The 20,168-nt window shown below is 40.7% G+C and overlaps 2 protein-coding genes across 2 annotated transcripts; both read right to left on the bottom strand.

Annotated features, from left to right (window-relative positions):
* Window positions 1–1,381: 1,381 nt before the first annotated feature.
* On the bottom strand, window positions 1,382–8,721 carry LOC146928879 (uncharacterized). Its single transcript, XM_085707150.1, has 4 exons — window positions 5,142–8,721; window positions 4,031–4,847; window positions 2,230–3,955; window positions 1,382–1,827 (listed from the first exon to the last, which is right to left on the bottom strand). Exons 1-4 carry the CDS (start codon window positions 8,588–8,590, stop codon window positions 1,382–1,384), a joined length of 6,438 nt encoding a protein of 2,145 aa, XP_085563276.1. The 5' UTR covers window positions 8,591–8,721.
* A 345-nt stretch (window positions 8,722–9,066) lies between these two features.
* On the bottom strand, window positions 9,067–10,488 carry LOC146928878 (uncharacterized). The gene has a single exon (XM_085707149.1). The coding sequence runs from the start codon at window positions 10,486–10,488 to the stop codon at window positions 9,067–9,069; it is 1,422 nt and encodes a 473-aa protein (XP_085563275.1).
* Window positions 10,489–20,168: the final 9,680 nt, after the last annotated feature.

Genomic DNA, 20,168 nt, shown 5'->3' with positions numbered 1-20,168 from the left:
AAGACGAAAGAACGGAAGATAAAGCTTGTCTATCAATAATACCGGAGTACTTTAAGCAGGGTACTGGGAAACTGATTAACATTGGTAAAATGATCATTTGATGTGACCTGCCACTTGAGCATAAATTGATTGGTTAACACCTTGGGATTGACATTTTTAAGTATTGGAGTAAAGCATGGGAAAATAATGCAGTTATGCATGAATGATATTTGTATGCATGCTATCTATGCGTGGATGAATGAATGCATATGAGACTTATATGACGATTTAACGGAAAGATTATTGAGACGAGCATGGGCAGGTCCAAAGAAAGTGGCCCGACATCACATAGCCAACACTTAGTAATCTTCATTGGGGATAACATTGCTGGGGATGAACCAAAACAAAAGCCGGGGTACAACCCTTCAAACAAATCAATGGCAGAAGTCGACATTTCTCAACCGCGGCACCTTCTCAAATTCATGCTCTACATAGTCATTGCTTTCTTTTGAATATTTTTCTTTCAAATCTTTTGAAATCCCTAACTTTTGCCTGGATCGCCCTTTCGGGTTTTCAATCCACCGGGAATATATTCTTCTTTTTTCATTTTCTATGTCCTTAATTTTTGCCTGGACCGCCCTTTCGGGTTCTCGATCCACCAGGATGCTCATTCTTGCCTAAGTCGCCCTTTCGGGTTTTCAACTTAGCGAGCTTTTCTTTTTTCTTTTTTTTTTTAGCAATGACTATGTCCAATTGTGGTATCCACCTGCTTTTAGATCGAATGTTGACACATGCTTCCATGATACATAATTGTAAAGATAATATGTTTGTCATTTTTTTTATTTTTTCAAAGAAAGCAATGAAAATTTTTTTAAAAAATTTTTTCAAAGTTTTTGTTTCAAGTACTAATATTAAAAACGGAAGAAATTTTGCACATAGAATAAACAAGAATTCCAAATAAAAGCACTGGCTCAAATTAATGTATTAGAAATGGTAACCGGCCAAAGGCATGGCACCATGGATTACAAAATTTGGAAAATGGTAATTAAAATATGGAAGGTACATTGAACACAATAACCGCTATATTCCCTAACAACTTTGAAATCCACTGCTATGATGCTCTGATATCGGAGAACTTCTGACAGCTAAGGTGCCCCAAGTGAGTGATGCTTATTCTGATGCAGTTACTTGTCATAAACCCTTAACTTTTGCATAGATCGCCCTTTTGGGTTTTCAATCTATCAGGGTAACTATATATATATATATATATATATATTTTTTTTTTGTCTCTAACTTTTGCATGGACCGCCCTTTCGGGTTTTCAATCCATCGAGACGCTCATTTTTGGTTTAGGCCGCCCTTTCGGGTTTTCAACCTACCGAGCTGTTCTTTTATATATTTTCTAGACATAGTATTTCTTGACTGCATCAGAATTCACAGGACGAGGTAACTCTTCTCCATCCATATTTGTAAGTATTAAAGCACCACCGGAGAAAGCTCTCTTGACAACATAGGGACCTTCATAGTTAGGTGTCCATTTGCCCCTTGGGTCTGGTTGAAAGGACTTGATACTCTTGACCACCAGGTCTCCTTCTTTAAATTTGCGGGGATGCACCCTCTTGTCAAATGCCTGTTTCATTCTTGACTGATATAGCTGTCCACGACACAAAGCTGTCATACGCTTCTCTTCAATCAAATTCAACTGATCATACCTATCCTGACACCACTCAGCTTCAGACAATTCAGCTTCCTTCAAAACTCTTAAAGATGGGATTTCAACTTCCACCGGGAGTACAGCCTCCATACCATATACCAGAGAGAAAGGGGTTGCCCCTGTCGAGGTACGCACTGAGGTACGATAACCATATAAAGCATAAGGTAACATTTCATGCCAGTCCTTGTAAGTGACCACCATCTTTTGCACAATCTTCTTGATGTTCTTGTTTGCAGCTTCAACGGCACCATTCATCTGTGGTCTATAAGGAGAGGAGTTATGATGTTCAATCTTGAAATCCTCGCATAATTCCTTCATCATCTTGTTATTCAGATTGGTACCATTATCTGTGATAATCTTGTTAGGGACACCATATCTGCAGATGATATTGTTCTTGATGAATCGGACCACCACTTGCTTGGTCACATTAGCATAAGATGCCGCTTCAACCCACTTGGTGAAGTAATCAATAGCCACTAGTATGAAACGATGTCCATTGGAAGCTTTTGGTTCAATCCGACCAATCATATCAATGCCCCACATAGAGAAAGGCCACGGGGAGGAGATAACATTGAGCAAAGTTGGCGGGACATGGATCTTATCCGCATAAATCTGACACTTGTGACACTTCTTGGCATGGTGATAACAGTCAGCATGCATTGTTATCCAGTAATAGCCTGCCCTCAACGCCTTCTTGGCCATTGCATAGCCATTAGCGTGAGTCCCGAACGTGCCTTCATGTATCTCATGCATTAACAAATCTGCCTCACGCCTATCTATACATCGGAGCAAAACCTCATCGAAGTTCCTTTTGTACAACACATCTCCATTCAAGAAAAAGTTACCAGACAATCTTCTTAGAGTCCTCTTATCTTTGCGAGATGCCCCAGGCGGATACTCTTGAGTTTGAAGGAAAACCTTGATATCGTGAAACCATGGTTTGTCATCAAAGACTGCTTCAGCAGCAAATACATAAGCTGGCCTGTCAAGGAACTTGACACTAATCAAAGGTACCATTTTGGGGCAATTTACCTTGATCATGGAGGACAAGGTAGCTAAAGCATCTGCCATTTGATTCTCCTCCCTAGGAATGTGGTTCAATTCCACTTTGTTGAAGAAAGTTAACAGACGTCTGGCGTAATCTCTGTAAGGTATCAAACCGTCATGATGAGTTTCCCACTTTCCCTTAATCTGGTTAATCACCATAGCTGAATCACCATATATCTTAATCTTCTTAATTCTCAAGTCGATAGCTTCCTCAATACCCATAATACAAGCCTCATACTCTGCAATGTTATTCGTACAATCAAAACGTAACCTTGCAGTAAAAGGGATGTGCTCGCCATTGGGTTTGATGAGAATCGCCCCAATTCCTTTGCCATAGACATTCACAGCTCCATCAAATATCAAACCCCATTCAGATTCAGGATCAGGACCTTCACCAAACAACGGTTCATCACAATCTTTCATCTTCAAATACATGATCTCTTCATCTGGGAAGTCAAACTTGATAGGCTGGTAATCTTCAATTGGTTGATGGGCCAAATGATCAGCAATGGCACTTCCTTTGATAGCTTTCTGAGTGCGGTACACAATATCATACTCGGACAATAACATCTGCCAACGAGAGATTCTTCCGTTCAGAACAGGCTTCTCGAAGAGGTATTTGATGGGATCCATTCTGGAGATCAACCAAGTAGTGTGATTAATCATGTAGTGGCGGAGACGCCGGGCAGCCCAGACTAAGGCACAACAAGTTTTCTCCAGCGCGGAGTATCGAGTCTCACAATCAGTGAACTTCTTGCTTAAGTAGTAAATTGCATGCTCTTTCTTACCAGTTTCATCTTGCTGACCAAGTACACAACCCATGGAATCTTCTAATACAGTCAAATACATGATCAAAGGCCTTCCGTCTACTGGAGGGACAAGGATTGGAGGTTCTAACAAATACTCCTTGATACTATCGAAGGCTTTTTGGCATTCATCTGTCCACACAATCCCTTGATCCTTGCGAAGCAACTTGAATATCGGCCCACATGTAGCGGTCATCTGAGAAATGAATCGGGATATGTAGTTCAGCCTACCAAGGAAACCTCTGACTTGTTTCTCGGTTTTTGGAACAGGCATCTCTCTGATAGCTTTGACTTTGTCGGGATCTACTTCAATACCCTTCTGACTAACGATAAAACCAAGAAGTTTCCCGGATCTGACGCCGAAAGTACACTTATTGGGATTTAGACGGAGCTTATACTTTCTCAACCGCTGAAACATCTTCAATAAATACTCAACATGCTCTTCTTCAGTACTTGACTTGACAATCATATCATCCACATAAACCTCGACCTCTTTGTGCATCATATCATGGAAAATCTTAGTCATGCCCCTTTGGTAAGTGGCACCAGCATTTATCAATCCGAACGTCGTCACCTTATAGCAAAAAGCGCCCCATGGCGTGATGAAAGATGTCTTCTCTCTATCTTCAGGAGCCATCTTGATCTGATTATACCCGGAGAAACCATCCATGAAGGAGAACACTTTGCATTTAGCAGTATTATCAACCAATACATCGATGTGAGGTAAAGGGAAATCATCTTTTGGGCTAGCTTTGTTCAAATCTCGGTAGTCCACACACATTCTGACTTTACCATCTTTCTTTGGAACAGGTACTATATTGGCTAACCATTGAGGGTATTCAGATGTGATTAGGAAACCGGCGTCAATCTGCTTTCGCACTTCTTCCTTGATCTTGAGGGCCATCTCGGGATGAGATCTTCTCAACTTCTGCTTAACAGGAGGGCACTCGGGTTTCAAAGGCAGACGATGTTCCACAACTTCGGCATCTATCCCTGGCATATCCTTGTATGACCATGCGAAAATGTCAGCATACTCTCTGAGAAGCTCAATAACTCTTTCCTTAACCGTGGCATCCAACAATGCCCCTATCTTGATTTCTTTCTTGTCTTCCTCTGTACCCAGATTGACAATTTCTATCTCTTCCTGATGAGGTTGAATAGCCTTTCCTTCTCGCTCCAACATCCATCTAATCTCATCAGGAATCTCTTCATCACCTTCTACCATAGCCTCATATACGGGAACCTCAAAGTTGGGAGGAAGCATAGGGTTACTGTGTTCAACGGGCTCATTTATGTTCAGCCTGCATATGATTTATGATTGATTCTAAATGAGTAAATGCAGGACCTTTGAATTTGATTTTTAAAAGAAAAAGAGAAACAATTTTGGTTTTATGTATTACCATTTTTCCAGAAAAATCACTAAAATAAAATAAAGTAAAGTAAAATAAAGGCCGTGATAGAAACGACGATTTCATTAATAACCAAAAGTACTTGAAACAAAACATAAGGCCCTACAAAGTTTCACTTTCGTCTGGGGCAGGACGAAAGGAGTTTTCTTAAAGAAAAAAAAACAAAAACAAAGACAAACATATTACTTAAAGCGAGGTATCACAGAAGGAACATCCACAGCGATCCAATTGCAGCAGACTCCCCCAGGTGTTACGAAGATAGGTGCCACCTCTTCAGATTGATCCTCAATGATCGCATTAGTCTCCGGTGGATCATTGATAAAACCAGCACTGTAAAAAGTACAACCAGTAGGGTTGAATGCCCCAGGCTTGCTATTCGGGAAACCAATTCCCTCTTTGCGTTTGTTCTCGTGCAGCTCCACCAACTGACCCCACGCTTCAGTCTTGCCTTCTTGAATAACCCTCTGAGCGTCCTTCAAAGAAGCCATACTAGTCTCAGCTTTCTTTGCACTCCCTTCAACGGAGAGACCCTGGAATGACGACCCCTCTGAGCTACTACCCCCAATGTAAGAGAAAGCCGACAGATTACTGACCAACAAGGCCGTCTCACCACTTACGGTTATTAACTTTCCATGACTTATAAACTTCAGCTTCTGGTGGAGAGTGGATGTCACTGCCCCAGCATCATGGATCCAAGGCCGGCCAAGGAGGCAACTGAAAGAGGCCTGAATCTCCATAACTTGGAATTTAACTTCAAATTCATGCGGGCCCACTGAGATAGGCAACTTTATTTCCCCAAATACTGACCTTCTAGTTCCGTCAAATGCTCTCACCGTCACCGTGCTGGGCTGCAAGAGGGCTTTTGGATATGAAAGCTGGTCCAAAGTGGACTTAGGCATCACATTTAAAGCGGACCCAGTATCTATCAAGACGTTAGAGAGAGAATCTGATTTGCAGAGGACGGAGATAAGCAATGCCAGATTGTGATTCTTTCCTTCCGCTGGGAGGTCTTCGTCACTGAAGCTCAAATTATTGCAGGCAGTCACATTCCCCACAATACTTTCAAATTGTCCCAGCGTCACATCATATTCCACATAGGCTTGATCTAGCACCTTCATCAAGGCATCTCTGTGGGCATCAGAGCTGGATAGGAGAGACATTATAGAGATTTTGGCAGGAGTTTGTAGCAACTGATCCACTACCTTATACTCGCTCCTCTTGATTAGTTTCAAGATCTCATCACTATCTTCATAGACAATCTCATTGGGCTGTCTGATAGCTTTACCCTTATCAAGATTTCGCCCTTTCACTGGTTCTTCGGCTGGAGCACTGACTTCCTTCTGATTAACAACCGGGAACACCCGTCCACTTCTCAAGATCTTGCTATTTTCCGCAATGTTGTCTACATGGACTGACGAATCAAGGGGTACCTTTTTTCCATCCTCCAGAATGGAGTATTCGTAATTATACGGCACAGCTTTTTGAGATGAATAAGGCAACTGTTCTGGCGGGCAGATCACCAGGGGAGTACTGGCTGGTTTGGCACGATTGACCATTATCACAAGTGGCTCCCGAGTCTTGAAAACTGGAGTAACAACACAAACATTCTTATCTTTCTCCTTTCTAGTGACAACAAGTTCTTTTCTGTCCAGTAACCCCTGCACATCGTCCTGGACTTGCTTACACCCGCGAGAATCCACTGAACATACAACACAAGCCTCATGATTATGACTGAAGAGGGTGGCCTCACACATTTTTACATGGATCGGGACCAGAGGAGTCTTGATATCACTTGCATAGAGAACATAGTTGTCTCCTTGAATCATATTGACAGCAGGCCCATGTGGCGGCAGAGGGTTGTTTGGAACAACAGGGTCAGGGTTCGCGAAGGTTAGCTCTTTGTCATTGATTAACTTCTGGACCTCTTCTTTAAGGGCGCGACAATGTTCAATATCATGCCCTGGTGCCCCTTGATGGAATTCACAGGTGCGATCGGCACGATACCAGGCTGGTAAAGGGTTTTGCATGCGAGGCTGAGGCCTAGTTTGCACCAAATTTCTGGCAAGGAGAGAAGGCAACAAATCCTTGTATGGCATAGGTATGGGAGGGAATTGATTTCTAGGAGGGCGAGGCTGCTGTTGAGCTTGAGGACGTTGTTGTTGTTGTTGTGGTGAGGGTGGTGGAGGATAATATGGGTATGGGTAGAATGGTTGAGGATTGTATGGTTGGTAAGGTTGTTGGTATAATGGTGGATAGTATGGTGGAGGAGCTTGAGGACGTTGTTGTTGTTGAGGTGGGTTTTGTGGGGTTGGCGTTTGTGGTGCGACATTGGCGACATATGGGTAGTTTGGGTATACAGGCTGAGATCCGCCATGGGCCACCATGCCGACCTCTTGAGTGTTCTTCCTTGGATACCCATTTCCAAACTTTTTACCATTAGACGATCCACTTGATGAGCCACCCGAAGAACCATTCGATGAACCATTATCCTTAGACACGTGTCCTTTCCGGGCCCACTCTTCGATACGCACCCCTGTATCCACCATGTCAGTGAACTTTTGCGAAGCACATGCCACCATCTTCTCTGAGTAAAAAGGGCTCAAAGTTTCATAGAATAAATCAGATAACTCTCTTTCATTCAGAGCTGGGCGGATCTGAGCAGACTTCTGGATGAAACGCTGAGCATATTCCTTGAATGACTCCTTTTCCCCTTGTGTCATAGATTGCAGCTCTTTCCGATTAGGTGCCAGATAGGAGTTGTACTTATATTGCTGAAGGAAAGCGTCGGCCAGTTCCCCAAAAGTGGTAATACTCTTCAAATTCATATACCATGTATGCGCGGGGCCAGCCAAACTGTCCTCGAAACAATAAATAAGCAAAGGTTCATTATCTCTATGAGCTGTCATTTTTCTCACATACGTGGTTAAATGCATTTGCGGGCAAGTTTCTCCTGTATACTTCTCAAACACCGGCGTCTTAAACTTAGGCGGTATTACCACATTTGGAACCAAGCAGAGATCATGCACACTTTGACCGAATACCTCCTTACCCTTGATACTCCTCAATTCTTTTTGTACTGCATCAAACTTCTCTTCCAAGTTACCCACTCGATCATCCCCCATTACACTACCAGAGTGATAAACCTGTTCTTCCTCTTGCTGGGTCGCATGGACAATAGGCCCTGCCTGAGTCATAGTAGCCTGAGGAATTGGCTGGCCAGGCTGAACAAATGGTGGTGATTGTTGACCATAAGGAAATGGCATTTCCGTAGCACCAGGACGAACACCGTCATTGATCATTTGTGGCATGCCCCATGGATAACCGGGCGGCATGTAGTATTGGGAAGCAACACCATGAGGACCAGGAGGACGGAAATTCTGGTTGTTCATATCATCAGATGAGAAACCCACCATGAGAGGCTGTGTAGGCCCAGCAGATGTAACAACAGCAGGTATCGGCTGTGAAGTACCATTAAGTGCAGCAGAAGCGACCACAGTAGGAGCTGGCTCGGAAACCGCTGCATGTTCTCTCTCAGTCATCAGGACTTCCATCATAAGTGCCATCTTCTCTAATTCTTCCTTGAGATTACTAACATCTGCTCTGAGCTGAACGTTTTCCTGTTCCGCATTTGCCATCTTCTTCTTAATGTAAGCCCTTGTGTGATGAATGCGAGTAGGCTTGTATTGAATTCGTCGGGCCACTTTCAATTACTGCGGCAGAAAAGGAGTGAAGTGTGAGACTTGATTTTGACACTTTTATGAATGCATATGATGCATGATATGCTAGATGCGAAAGTATGCACTTTTTCAGTTTTATCGAAGGACTTATAGAAGTAATTTTGTAATCATAACAATTTAAACATTACATTAATGATAAAAGTACTACAAGATAATTCCCTTTCTAACAACCAAGCCAAGGGATAAACTTACAAATATAAAATACTACAAGATAAATCCCTTTCTAAACAGACCGAGTCAAGGGATAGACTCCAAATATATAAAAATACTACAAGATAACTCCCTTTCTAAACAGACTGAGCCAAGGGATAGGCTCCAAAGTACATAAGCAAAACCTCAAAGATAACACAAAAGCAACTGGGAAACTCAAACTCCTACTCCGGGAAATCTGGATGTGCGCCAGCAAACATATCCATGCGCCTCTTCTTACTCCCTGAAACCCTCTCAAGTATGGCGTTCTTTTCTTTGATGATCCTCTTTAGTTCGGCATTCTCAACCTTCAGCTGGTGGTTTGCCCAATTTTCTTTCTCTAAGATATCCAACACTATCTCATAATCTTGTCCTTTCTTGCGAAGCTTTCCTTCCACGGCAGCTTTCTCACGCCTTTCAAAATCTAACTGCTTTTGGTACCCTTCCAAGGACTCAGGGGGCAGAGGCATAGGTATGGCGGGAGTAGTTGCAGACACATACCTTTGTCGAGGGTAAGGCATCTTCAATTCTTTTGCTCGGTTTATGACCCATTGAACATAGTCTTCATGAGTTATGGATGATTTCCTTCCTAACTGGTTCCTATCCAACCTGATGATGGAATGCCAAGCCTTCTCAAATTGTACTCCTAGGTTCTTCTTATCCTCTTTGTAGAGGAAAAATTCCTTATCCAGGATGCGGTACACAGGTTTCATCTCCATAGGGTATCCAAACTGACGTCTAGCAAGCACTGGACTATAACAAATTCCTCCTCGTGTACCAAGAAGCGGTACATTGTTGAAAACTCCACAACTATTGATGATAAACTCCGGGTCACAAACTGGGTTGAACCAAACTACATCATTAGGGGTAAGAGTCATAAGCTTCTGAGACCAAGGGAGACGCTCTGGTCTAAACTTAGGGCGGGGTAAGTGTGAGGTGATCCACAGGTGGAGTAGAGGTGCACAACAAAGGAATGTTCCTTTCCCTTTATCGGTTCGTTCGCGGATGGAAACATAGGTATCAGCAAGCAAAACAGGAACCGGGTTTTGGGTTAGAAAGACTTGAATGGCATTCATATCGACAAAGCCATTAACATTTGGGAAGAGCACAATACCATAGATGAGTAAAGCAAGGGTGGACTCAAAAGCGTCAATGTCAATTTTTAATCCATCAAGACAATCGGTGGCTTTTTGGTAGAGGAAGTTGTAGGATAGGCATTGCAGACCGGCTTTAGGGACAAACTTTTTCCTTAGATCGGTTATTTCATGGTGAAGGGTTTTTGCGAGAGCTTGGATTTGTTTAGGGGTGAGTTCAAGATTTTGAAATGGCACTTGGTTGAGTACGGGTAAACCGACCCAATGAGAATACTCCTCTAAAGTAGGGAAAAGCTGAAAATCTGGGAATGTAAAACCATGATGAACTGGATCAAAAAACTGGACCAAAGTATTAAGGAGCCCCTCATCCACCTTTTCCATGAGAATATCCATCAAATTACCATACCGTCCTCGAAAATGATCTGGATCCCTTAATCTCCTAGCTAGCTTCCTTAAGCTCTCCAAATCCGGTTTCTTGAATTCATACCTATGAGTTCTCCTTAAATCCTCCATTTCCTACGATGTTTACAAAAAACTTCTACGTAAGTCCTTCGATTTTTTTTTGGATGAAAAGAACTATTTATGAATGGATGCATGTATGTATGATTATGCATGGAAAGTATACAATGTTGGAGCTTAGGGACAACAACGCCATTTGGTAAGAACTATGGTTTCCAATTGCACAAGTAACAAGGGTTCTACCAAGGTTCCCGAATTACAACCGCCACAGAACTTTATCGGATACCGTGACAACACCCGGTCCAATAACGTTCGTAGGAAAGTCTAGTTCGAGTGTAGCATCGCAAGTAGACTAATACCGAGACATCACCCGGCTTAGCCACCGCACTACATCCTAAAAAAGGCCAAGATGGGTTAAGGGTTACTAAGGTCCTTAGCGTTCAACGGAAACTTAAAAGCAATAGAGTCTAAGCGTGACAACACCCGCCGACATATATCACTTTAAGCTCCTCCGCTAAGTGTGGTTATCTCACGTGTGACAAGACACGAGAATACTCTCGGTATGCCACTATGAGTCTACCACCCCTATCTTATGTTTCACTCGAGTCCGGGTATAGGACTTTGCCTCACCACTCACGTAAAAGTATTTACAAAGTATATACAAATGATAAAGCAAAAGTAATAAAGAAAGAAAGGTGGGCTTAACCCGCGTAGGATCCCCAGTGAAGTCGCCATTTTTGTAGACCAAGATTTTCGGGTGTCAAGCCATTAATTGAACTTGAACCTTCAATCTATCGGACTTGCTCGATTTTATTCTTGGGAAGGGAAAAAGAGATTGAAAAACCCTTTTTGGATCCGGGGGTTGGTTACGATTCGGGAAGGTGTTAGGCACCCGCGTCGTTCACGGTACTCCGTGAGAACCTCTTTCTAACTTTATTTTATTTGAAAAATTATTGATTTAAAGTATGAGTGAAAGAATGGAGGGAGAAGAAGTAGGAGTTTTGGTTATTTTTGATTGATTGATTTGAAAGGAATAAAGCCTCTGCCTACGTACCCTTAAAAGGGATCAAAACCACCGTAGTTCACTCTTAAAAAATATTTTTGTGGGTTAGGTTGATTTTAATTATTTTTGAAAAATGGTTTTCAAGAAGGAGATTGAGGGGCCTCAAGGCACTAGAAATAAAAATAGAAGTGAGGTTGTTTCATTTTATTTAAGAAATTGAGTCTAAGTTTAATTAAAGTTCAATTAGGATTTTGATTAAGAAAATAAAGGGAAAATCACTTGGATTTGGATCCAAGGTTTATTATGAAAATAATTTGACTTTTGCTTATTTAATTTTTGGAATGAAAAAGGTTTTACTAAACTAACGGTGAATAGGTGTAACGATGCGAAAAGTAAAGCATGGATAAAATGGTGTAGTGTCGGTGCTTGTGTCGGTGTGTGCAATTACTAAGCTATTACATACCATTCCTAAATGCAAAGCCCACAACAAATTACATCATTCCCCTAATTATACACACTAAAAAATCATAGGGCTTTGCAATAGGAAATAAATGAATAGATACCAAAAATTAAAGCAAACATAATTAAATGAAATATAGAGAAAATTTAAAGCATCAAATATTAAAATGTAAAGCAATGATGATAAAATTTTTTAGTAAAGCATGATTTAAAGCTAGATGCACATATATAAAAAATGGACAAGACATTAAAAATATGCATAATATAAAAACTTTAAAGCCTAAGAACAAAATGATAAAGTATGGATATTAATGCTAAAAAAAAGATGAGGTAATATCAAAATAAAAAAATGCATGAAAGAAAGTTTAAAACATGAAATTATAAAAATATGGTGATAATATTAACATCACAGTAAAAACAGTAATTAAAACGATGAAATAAACACACATATTTTTTTTAGAAATTTTTAGAGAAGTTTTGAATGAAACAGGGGTGTAAATAACATCACAGGGGGTTTCAGCAGCAAAAAAGTAGAGAAAAATTAAAACAGGAAGGGAAATGGGCCCTCACTGGGTCCAATAGGCTATTAGATTTGATCTTGGCCATAGGATCGTGATCATGGGGCTAGAATTACCAGCATACAGTAGGCAAGAATCATGGAAAACATGGAAATAAGCAGAAAACCTTAGGAACCGTTAGATCCATCAGATGATGAATCTAACGGTTCGTAAACAGTGAAGCATGAAATAACAACTAAAGCACATGGTAGCAATTCAATGAAATAACAGGAACCATTAGATTGAACAGGGAGACCGATCTAGTGGTTGAGGAAGAAGGAGTGGGAATCAAAGTAAACCGGTCTGGTTAAGTGAACCAGACCGGTTCACTTACGTTTATAAAAAGGGATCAGACCGGTTTTCCTTCATCAATCCAACTTCTTCCTCTCTCTAAAATTACAAAGAAGAGAGAGAAGCTCTCTCCTCTCTCTTAGTTCAGTCCGCCGGAGAAGAAGAAAATGGGTGGTCGGAGTTGCTCCGACGCGGTGGTCGGCCGGAGAGCCGCCGCGTCGGAGCTATTTTTTTTAAAAATTTTTTTATGTCATTCAACTCCTCTTTTCCTCCTCTACTCGGATCCAAGCTCAAAACTTCAGAAACAAACCAATTAAACCCTAGATCTACAGTTTAAAGGACGGATTCACATTATTTTTCAAACTTTTTCGTTTCTAACACAAACACAGCACTGCATGAACAGATTCAAGGATATGAAAACGTGATATGATTTAACGAAGAGGGTTACCTCTTCAAGTCGGAGAGAAATAAACTTTGTGATGGGAAAACTTCTAGATCCAGTAGATATATGTTCCGATCCGAGCCTATATTGCTTCTCCCCGTTGAATCCGATTCGTTTCCTTACCAAATTTGCTCTTCTGTGTGTGTTAGGTCAGATTTGCTACTGACTTTGTTTCTTCTTTGCACTGCATTCACGTTTGGTGATGTTTGCATCGGTCCAGTTTTGTGAATATGAGATTCATGATGTTAAATTGGTTTGGATTTGCTTCATATGAGTTCAGTTGTGTTGTTTGGTGAGAAGATTTGATGATTGTTAGTTTCTGGAAATTTTGTTGTTCATGATATGTTCATATGGGTTTTTGATTTTTTTGTGGTTTGATTCGAAATTGAGAATTGAAAAGAGAAATTAGGGTTTCTGATTGATAGGCTGCGGCTGCAGTCAATGATTGGGTGAACAGTTCTGACAATTAATGCTGCTATAAATACTGCTTTTCTAGGGTTTGGCTGCAGATGAAAAATGGACAAAATTACCCCTAGAGGGTATCCAAAGCTGGACAGCTGGACAAACTAAAGACTCAAGGACTAAAAATGAAATAAGAATAATAAAAAGAAAATAAAAAAGATGGTGAGTTTAAAACTCACGTGACTTAACTAAATATAAAAAATAATTATAATAAAAATAATAATAATAATAAAACAATAATAATAAAACTAAAGATTTTCTTAAATGAGGTATTTTAAAATACCTCTCTGCCGAAATTTCGACCGAAACGTCTAAAAAATAACGTGGTGTTTTAAAGTACGAACAAAAACTTTTTAAAGCAGTTTTAAAGATGGACAAAGAGGGAATTTTGAATTAAAAGCTTTTAAAATAAAGATGAGACACTGAATATTAAAACGAGCGCGTAAAATATTTTTAAAAGCTGACGCACAAAAAGAAATAATTTAAACTACACGAAGCTTGGACAAAAAGATTTTCATTTCGAACTGTAAAATAAAGCCTTAAAAAAAAAAATTTTAAAAGATGACTAAATGACTTTAAATAATTGAAGCGAAAAAGAGTTTGAGACATTTTTAAAACGACTTGGAAAAGAAATGACTGGTCCAAAATTGGGGTATGACAGCAACTTATCATTCACTGCTTGATTCTCAATAGACAGTGACGCCATCAACGAAAACATCATAATTCCATCACGTGCTATCTGCTTCAGCTGCTTAGTAGACAATAACTCTGCTCCACTTTCTTCTTCGGCAGAAGGAAAATACACCGACTTACTAAAACAATTAATATGAACATGGTTGTACTCCAACCAGTTCATACCAGGCATTGGTCCTCTACATAACAAACAACAATAAGCACGACTTAAATACAGTACAAAACTGTAAAACGACACAACGCGACTCACTACTTGGCCGGATGGACCGACCTGCTCTGATACCAATTATAACACCCCGTTTTCCCAACATAAAAATTTCATAAAAATCAGAGTATTTAATTCATAAACGGAATGTCACATGCTCCTTGAAAATCATAAAATAGATAATAATAATTATCCTTCAAAGTTTGACATCATAAAATCTGAAACTACGCAGCGGAAAATAGTTCAACATGATAAAAGTCTAGGCACACAGGCCTTATCAGAAAATCTCCTAAATTAGTTCAATACTTAATCATAAAAAGTTCATAAAAGACACGTAAGGAATAGATATGAAAGCAAGTCCCATCCCGTTACGTATCAGAGCACCTAGACACAAGTGAGGAGTCCACTCACGAACACTTCTAGTCTTTATTACCTGCAAGTTACCCATACGAAGGGCAACATTTTCAAGCAGAAGGGGTGAGATTTCACAATCAATAAATTAAGCATATAATTCATTAAAATGCATTTAGCAACATAAAACATTATTACATATCAAACAGTTATCACTTAGCATATTATCATTTCATAATCAAATACAATCATCAAATATCATCATCATTAAACTTCATGATCAACTTAATCACTTAACTCGACAACACAACTCAACTCGACAATGCAACTTTATCAGCTCAACAACTTAACAACTTAAACCATCGTGAATCTTCTTGATATGCAAATGCATGTGGTACCGTTCAACAACGTAAATGAGCGTAATTAGGCTCTCGACATGTGAGCACAAGGCTGCCGGGCCTAAAGCCCCCAACTTTAATGAGCACAAAGGCTGCCGGGCCTAAAGCCCCCAACTTTAATGAGCACAAAGGTTGCCGGGCTTAAAGCCCCCAACTTTAATGAGCACAAAGGCTGCCGGGCCTAAAGCCCCCAACTTTAATGAGCACAAAGGCTGCCCGGCCTAAAGCCCCCAACTTTAATGAGCATGCAATGGACTCAATCTTCCAATCACTTAGACAACGACGTGAACAACTCATAATCAAGGACAACTTCTTAAATTCTGACAACTTAGACCGACTCATGCAACTTCAAGACATTAACAGTCAACAACAGCAAGATACATCATATAACAACTCTTATATAACACATCGTCATTTAATAACATCACTGTATAATCATCTTCAATTATCACATCAATTTTACAATCATTGCATAATTCATAAATTACACATCTTTAAATCAAATATCTTCAAATAGCACATCTTTAAATCATACATCTAATACACATCATCATAATTTGCAAAGTTCTACTATTCTTAGGAATGTCGAAAAGAGTTCTGAAGTTAAAAATAAAATAAACAATAATACATTGAATTAGATTCTTAAGCTTTTGCTACATCCATATGTTGACAAGCATCTCCAACTAAATTATTACTACTACTTTCACGTTCTACATGTACAAAATCATATTATAAAATTCCATGTGAGTATATGAAGTGTCAAAATATCATGAAAATGTCCATAAAAGCCTAAAACTAATTCATCAAAAGCATAGCACATTAATACTACCGAATTTTCATGTGCATATATGGTTAATCAAAATAAATAAAAATAAAGTAATTGTAAAAGAAATAGAGGAAAGCTACATGCTGACAAAACCTGAAATATTTTATTCAAAAAAATCTATTTCATTTTATAATGGAAAGTTATATAGGCTAGAAAGGCCACTAAACATGATCAAATTTGCCAATTACACTCGCCGATAAAGGATATTGATTTTAGGAAAATCATATTTGCCAATTCACCAATTATTTAATAATAAATAGTCATAGATAATTGTTTTACATAATCCTAAAATTAAAACATGTGCACATAATTGAATTTGGAACCAAAGAAAGGAAAGAAAGAACATCTACAGTAGTGTGCAATTCTAATTGGCACACGGCACTATTAATTCTTTGAAACCATGGAGTTTAATTCCAAGTAATAAAAAGCTACGGCAGTAACAATGTTTGAACACAATCCAAAACAGAAACCCTATAGATGGTGACACAATGGAAATTCAATTATAGCAACAAAGTATGTGATACGGCTATGAAGAATAATATCGCTAGGAACTTAAGCAGAAATCAATAAACTATATAGTAACAACACGTGAATGAAAGGGAAAAACAAATCGAAAACAAAACCCTAATTCTCAATTGTCACCAAAACTCATCCTAATCATGCTAAATTCATTTTTTTTTAGAATCATACCCTTAATAATATTGAGAGTTAGTCTCACCCTTACCTGGTTATTGCAGAAAATCGCAGCTCTCCTCTTGTTCTCCTCTCTTCTGACTTTTCTCCCTTTTTCTCCAAGAACGTACGTACTGTGTTTCTAACTTATGTCTGCCCTATTTATCTTTTCATATTACTCTACTCACCTCTAAACTTACTCTTCTCACCAAACAGCCCAACTTCTAATATTTTTATTTTATTTCTCATATCTTATTTTATTTAGTAATAAAATAAGTCACACCAACGTAACAACTTCACAAAATCATATATTTCACATAATTTATTTATAAATCATATAAACCACTCAACTTCATGAATCATATAGTTCACACATATAAATCATGTAAATCACTTAAATCATAAATCATATAAGCATATATTTATAAATATATTCTAAACCTCATTGAATTAATTAAATAATTAAGACGGGCGTTACATTTGAGGCCTTTGCCGGGAAGATCCGGAGTTTCAAAGAGCGCTTCTTTCTAGTTCGGCCTAAGAGTACGGCTGCTCTTGAAAATCTCTTGGAGGCAGCTAAGGAAGGCGAGCAGGAACGCCGTCCTTTTTTCGACCTGTGCTGGTCTCAGGACCATTTTGCTTATGAACCGAAGGACTTCGGTCGAACTGTTGCCACTCTGACTGACGAGGAGAAAGGCCTTCGTCAACAACTCTGGGCTTTCATTGAGTCCCTTCCCCAAAGGGTTAAGACTGACCGACGGGGGGACCCTTTGATGAATGCGGAAGGGACCCCAGTAACAGAGTCCCGCTTCATCACTACATATGAGTTGTTGACCTCTGATAATTCTGATGCCTGTCTTGGTAGCTTATTTTCTTGCTTTTGTCTTCTTGCTGTCCTTTTGTTTTGTTTCTCCCAACTGACAAGTTTCTTTTGTCTTGTGCTTGCAGAGAAAATGAAGAAAGACTTGGGAGCCCTAGTGAATGCGGCCAACAAGAAGCTCTCGGCCAAGAAAAAGCGTAAAAACGTCCAGTCCCTGGAGCATCTGATTTCTGGGTCTGGTCCTAGCTCAACCCTTGGTCCTGTGGTGGATTTAGATAGGGAGGAGCCATCTGAGGAGCTGGTGCAGGATCCTGCCAAGAGGCAGAGGGTGAGGGTGTCTTTTGAGGATCCAATCACGCCGATCAAGGCCGTTCCTGTCCGTTCTGAGAAGGGAGACTTCCTCCAGTTGCCGAGGGTGTGGTCCGAGCCGGAGCTGTGTGGTCCCTAGTCGACTCTTTTCTTGGATGATCCTGAGCTGAGGATTATCCAGGATCTGGGTCCAGCTGGCCGGAGTAAGACAATAACTGATGGGGTTATTGCCACAATGAAAACTTTGGAGGTCGCTGCTGCTCTGAACAACGCTTCTCTGGACAGTGAGGTTCGGGTCGATGCTCTGGTGCGGGAGAGGGATGCTTTGACTGCCAAGGTCGCTGCTCTTGAGGAGGATCAAAGGAGCAAGAGGTCTGTCACTGAGGAGCGTGACCGTGAGCTTACTTCTTTGAAGGAGTAGCTGTCCGGGGCTCAGACTGCTCTTGAGCAGGCGACCACATCTTCTCGGAAGCTGGCTAAGGAGAAGGCTTCCTTGGAGGAGACTCTGGAGAAGGCAGATCTCCCTGGGGAGGATGAGGCAGAAGACCTCGCTGTCCTGCGGCGCGCCGGCCTTGTGGACAGGATTGGTGAGCTGGAAGGAAGCTTGGTGGAGGCCCTCCAACTTGGCTTTGATCGGGCGGTGGCCCAGTTGAAGGTGACGAACCCTGGCATTGAGCTGAATGTCGAAGGAATTCATCCTCTTAGCGAGGTGAAAGACGGGGTGATCGTTCCGCCTCCCGATCCTGAGGAAGAAGACGGGCGTGTTGATGAAGCCCAGGCCTGATGAGGCATTGTAATTAATCTCTTGTTCAACATCCAACTTGTAATGACATTGTGCGCCCTTAGTGGTTTTAGCACCTTAATATATGATTGTTTCATTCTCAATTGTACTTGTTTCAGAGGTGTATGTTTTTACTTTTAAGTACAATGTTTTGAATTTTGTGTGCTCGTTGTGTGAGGCTTTCTATACTGTTTGAAGTATTTGTTTGAGAGCGAATTATCTATCTATCTTGTATGTTTGATAAATTGCGATAATTCGTATACTCTTAGCTACTGTCGAGGGCGAACTATCTATTTTCCTTATGTTTTTGGCAGATTGCAATAATTCGTGCGCTCTTAGCTGCTGTTCGAGAGCGAATTATCTACCTGCCTTATGTTTTTGACAGATTGCAATAATTCGTGTGCTCTTAGTTGTTCAACTTAGGAACTTGTCTGCTTTCGGATTGCGAAGCTCTTTAAGTTGAGTGTGGCGGGATGGGCTACCCCCGCAGTCATTATTTCGACGAAGTGACTTAATGACTAGAGAGTCTTGCATGCCCGCCCAACGTTTTGTGGCTTTGACTTGATGAAATCAAAGTTGTGCCTTTTGCTTTCCAGGTAATAGTTTACTTTGCTTGGAAAGTTTTTACCTTTGCGTAGCTTTTGCAAGGAAGAGCTCAGGCCGGAAGTTTTCTAACTGTTTATGCGGAGTATTGGTTAGAAGTACTTGCACATCCAAGAGATTGTTTATCTGAATGTGTGTCGAAAGTTATGGACGTGTAACAGCGGATGAACGAGAGAAATTTTTTCTAAGTTTCCTCCGCCGAGGCGTGAAACACCCATCGCGAGCTGGGGTTCTACCTAACATGCCGAGCAGTGATGTCGCAGCGGTAAGCGTACATACTGAGGAGTAAGAGAATTTGTTATGTAAAATCCTCTCATCCTTTTTCTTTTTGGATTCGGAGTGGCACGACTTTCCTCTTCCGTTTATTTGCTCGACGGGGAGCGATGAGTTCGTTGTATCGAACTAAGTACGTACATTAGAGTGATTTGGCGTTGTTTGCCATCTAAGTGTAGTACTTTTTGAGTTTTTCTGCATTCCAAGTCCTTGGAATTGCATTTTGATGGAGGTCTTCGAGTCCGTAAGCTTCTGTCCCGGTCTTCATCCGGATCCTGAAGGGGCCGTCCGAGTTGGCGGCGAGCTTCCCTTCTTCGGAATCCTTCTGGTTTCGCCGGAGGACGAGGTCGCCTACTTCGAATTCTCTTTTGATGACTTTCTTGCTGTGGCGAGCAGCTATTTTCTGTTTAAGTGCTGCCTCTCGCAAGGTTGCCCCTATCCTGACTTCGTCGACGAATTCGAGCTCTTCACGTAGATTTGCTGTGTTGGCCGGGAAGTCAGTGCTGGCATCCGTACGCCATGTGAGTTCGGTTAGCTCAATGGGTAAGACCGCTTCTGTCCCGTACGTGAGTCGAAAAGGTGACTCGCC

This window comes from Medicago sativa, chromosome 4, assembly GCF_051527215.1.
Source record: "Medicago sativa cultivar Bolivia chromosome 4, Bolivia_mono, whole genome shotgun sequence".
NCBI classification, from domain to species: Eukaryota; Viridiplantae; Streptophyta; class Magnoliopsida; order Fabales; family Fabaceae; genus Medicago; species Medicago sativa.
Note: the sequence above shows the minus strand (reverse complement) of the source record. Positions and strands in the feature narration are given on the sequence as shown.

Excerpts from the sequence above, each read along its gene's own strand:
- LOC146928879 (XM_085707150.1), bottom strand. The coding sequence starts at position 8,590 with ATGGCAAATGCGGAACAGGAAAACGTTCAGCTCAGAGCAGATGTTAGT. Across the intron at positions 3,956-4,030 it reads TGATGCACAAAGAGGTCGAG|CGGTTGAGAAAGTATAAGCT; the intron begins GTTTATGTGGAT and ends AAGATGTTTCAG. Across the intron at positions 1,828-2,229 it reads GTGGCCTTTCTCTATGTGGG|TGCGTACCTCGACAGGGGCA; the intron begins GCATTGATATGA and ends ATCGTACCTCAG.
- LOC146928878 (XM_085707149.1), bottom strand. The coding sequence starts at position 10,488 with ATGGAGGATTTAAGGAGAACTCATAGGTATGAATTCAAGAAACCGGAT.